Source organism: Glycine max, chromosome 17, assembly GCF_000004515.6.
Source record: "Glycine max cultivar Williams 82 chromosome 17, Glycine_max_v4.0, whole genome shotgun sequence".
In the NCBI taxonomy this organism is placed as follows: domain Eukaryota; kingdom Viridiplantae; phylum Streptophyta; class Magnoliopsida; order Fabales; family Fabaceae; genus Glycine; species Glycine max.
The window spans coordinates 34,612,585-34,615,785 of record NC_038253.2 but is presented as its reverse complement, the minus strand read 5'-3'; the positions used below and the strand labels follow the sequence as shown (position 1 = coordinate 34,615,785).

The following is a 3,201-nucleotide window of genomic DNA, read 5'->3' as shown; positions in this document are numbered from 1 at the left end:
ATTAATTGGAGTAGAAGTCATACTTAGAATGTGAAGTTCCATTACCTTTATAGGTCTTCCCTTAAAAGTTTATTATAAAACAATTATTTTTCTTATAATACGATAATTATCTTCTCTTAGAATAGTCGATTATTCTTGAATTATCCTCCGGCCGGTGATTAGTTTTTTTCTTTTTAGAATTTGTGCTGCAGGTTGTTTCATCTTAAACCTATAAAATTAGACTACCTACCTGGGATGAAATGGGTATCTATTAACTCACTAATTAAGGTCGATTTAATAATGGTGAAGATTTTGAATAATAAATATTTTTTTATTCCTAAAAATTAAAGATATGTATATAGAATTTATAATAATTTATATATTTTATTTAACTAATTAAGTTAAATTGCATTATTTTAAATAAGTATAAACTCAAATTATTAATCAAACCTTAATGTGATTATTACACACACAAAAGAGGGTGTCTAGTAAATCATTATTTTTTTTAAAAGTATTAATATGTAGAAGCTATGAAAAAAAATATTTTTTTAAGCTTACGAAAGTTATTAATTACTAATATTTATTTTTGTAAATAACGTAAAACATTTAATAGAATATACTTGTAGCATCCTGCATTAATTAGCTGGACCATATTTGATATGGAATAGAATGCCTAATAATTTGTCTGGCGTCAATTCCCACCGACAATCTATATAAATCTCGCAAGGGCACTATCACAATCTGTCTAGTTATAACTCCCACAAATTGGCACGGTACTATCTTCTCAACCCCATATTAATTTCCTCCACATTTCATCTTACCTCGTACTTAGGTTCTCTTCATTCAGTCTTAATTTTCTCCACATTTCTCTACCAAATACCGTTTCATTTGCTCAAGCAGAAACACCCACCGCACAAAGCCATCATCAATATGGTACAAGCAAAGAAGTTCAGGGGAGTAAGACAGCGCCAATGGGGCTCATGGGTCTCAGAAATTCGTCACCCCTTGCTGTAATTACCTCATGAAACACCATAGTTTATAATATTACCTCATGTAGTTAGTTATGTTTCTATTTTCATAATCAATCTCACATACACAATTCATGTAGTAATAGCTAATTAGTTGTTAGTTTTGGCCTTGTTAGAAAAGGAATTGTTAGTTAATTAGTGTGTTTGGTTTCACGTCTCAGTCATAGTTTTTTGCGTCTAATAAAAAGCTAATAGTTAAAACTTCTATATCTCAAACATGATGTTTAAGAGGCACCTTTTGGTTTAAGATTCACATATACGATTAATGAACCATTTTCTTAATATAATTTGAGTCATGTTGATATTAGTTTAAAATATTTATCAATTTTATTGATGATTAATATATATAAGAGAATCTAACTAAATCTGATATTATATTTTTTTTTATTCATAATACTCAATCAAGACCTACTTAAAGAAAATCATAATGAGTTCTTTTTAACAAACAACTTGTTGGACCTTTGTTTAGATCATTCTCTTAATATGCATGATACATTAAAGCATTAATATAGGACCTATATAATATTTATAGTATCTATTGATCAATATCAGTTAATTGAATAAAGTTTATATTAACTGAGATTTTTTTTAATGGACAGGAAGAGAAGGGTGTGGCTAGGTACATTTGAGACAGCAGAGGCTGCAGCAAGGGCATATGACCAAGCAGCAATTTTGATGAGTGGTCAAAATGCCAAGACCAATTTCCCTACACAAATGAATCAGCCTCAAGGTGCTACTACTACTACTCCGTGTGTAGACCCTTTCTCATCTCCAAATGTTCTTTCTGAGCATCTGAGTAGGAAGCTCAAGAGATGCTGCAAAGACCCTTCTCCATCCCTCACATGTCTAAGGCTAGATGCTGACAATTCCCACATTGGAGTGTGGCAAAAGGGTGCAGGACCACATTCAGACTCTAACTGGATTGTAAGGGTTGAGATTGGAAAGAAATTACATGCAGAGGGTGAGTCATCAAGTGTATCATCATCAGCAGCAGGAGGGTCACCACCAAAACCTAGTGTTGGTCATGGTGATGGTTATGGTGACGAAGAGGATAGAATTGCCATGCAGATGATTGATGAGCTTCTTAATTGGAATCATCCCTGTGGTTCGAGTAATTAAACTTTCGGATTAAAATTAAATAGAAAGAAATAAAGCAAAAAAAGAAGCTTTGGTGTCATGGCTAATACTGAAATATATAGCATGCCCATTTTCTTCTATCTTTATCACATGCTTTTTTGGTTGGGATTGTGTAAAAGTGATGGTTATTGATACTCTTATACTACTGTATGATGTTATTACCATATGCACTATATATTGTAATCAAGTTAGTTAGAGCCTTAGAGGGATACTTTGAAATTATATATATATATATAGTATCAAACCAAAATACTACTATAAAAAATTATTCAATAATTTTTCTGTTTTAATATAAATCATGTTGTATGATGTTGATGGTTCCATATGCACTATATATTGTAATATATAATATATGTTGTCTATTTTTTTTTTTAATATAAAGAGGAAAATTAATTTGAGAAGAAAAAGGCTAATATATAGTAGAATTTAAAAGAATTATATTGATAAATAAAAAGAAATTTTGAGACTAAAATTTTAAAATTATTAATAATTTAAAAATTTTAAAACATAAAAAGTAAATACATGATGAAATTATGTGTCTTTAAGGAGAACAAAAAAGATTGGAGATCTATCTAAAAACGAAGACTATTTATTTATATATAGAGGTGGATAATTAAAAACTTTCTTTGTGAATCATAATAATTTTCTTAAGCTCTATAGAAAAATTATTGAATAATGCATTATATTTTGATTCGATCCTCTCTCTATATATAAAGATAATAATTAAAAAAATATAACAAAATCATTTCATAATATACTATGTGGAGTTAGATGTAATGTGACGAACACTGGCGGACCTACACTATGGTGAAGTATGCACTTATATCTCTTCATTTTTTAAAATTCATTAATAAATTTTCTTTTAAATTAAAAATTGTAAATAAAATTTTATATTTTTGTATTTTATTTCATATATATTTATATAGTTGAACCCATTAATTTTTATTTTTTATAATTTATCCTTACTGACTTAGGGTCTTGAGTCCGCCTGACGGACCAAATATATACCATTTTATAGAATTTTTTTTTGTTTTATTTTTTATTATCATATTTGTTG

General features: G+C 28.8%; 1 protein-coding gene across 1 annotated transcript; it reads left to right on the top strand.

The window, feature by feature from the left end:
- The first annotated feature begins 744 nt into the window (after window positions 1-744).
- Window positions 745-2,425, top strand: LOC100784305 (ethylene-responsive transcription factor SHINE 2). Its single transcript, XM_003549231.4, has 2 exons — window positions 745-989; window positions 1,607-2,425. The coding sequence occupies exons 1-2, from the start codon at window positions 910-912 to the stop codon at window positions 2,124-2,126; spliced, it is 600 nt and encodes a 199-aa protein (XP_003549279.1). The 5' UTR covers window positions 745-909; the 3' UTR covers window positions 2,127-2,425.
- Window positions 2,426-3,201: the final 776 nt, after the last annotated feature.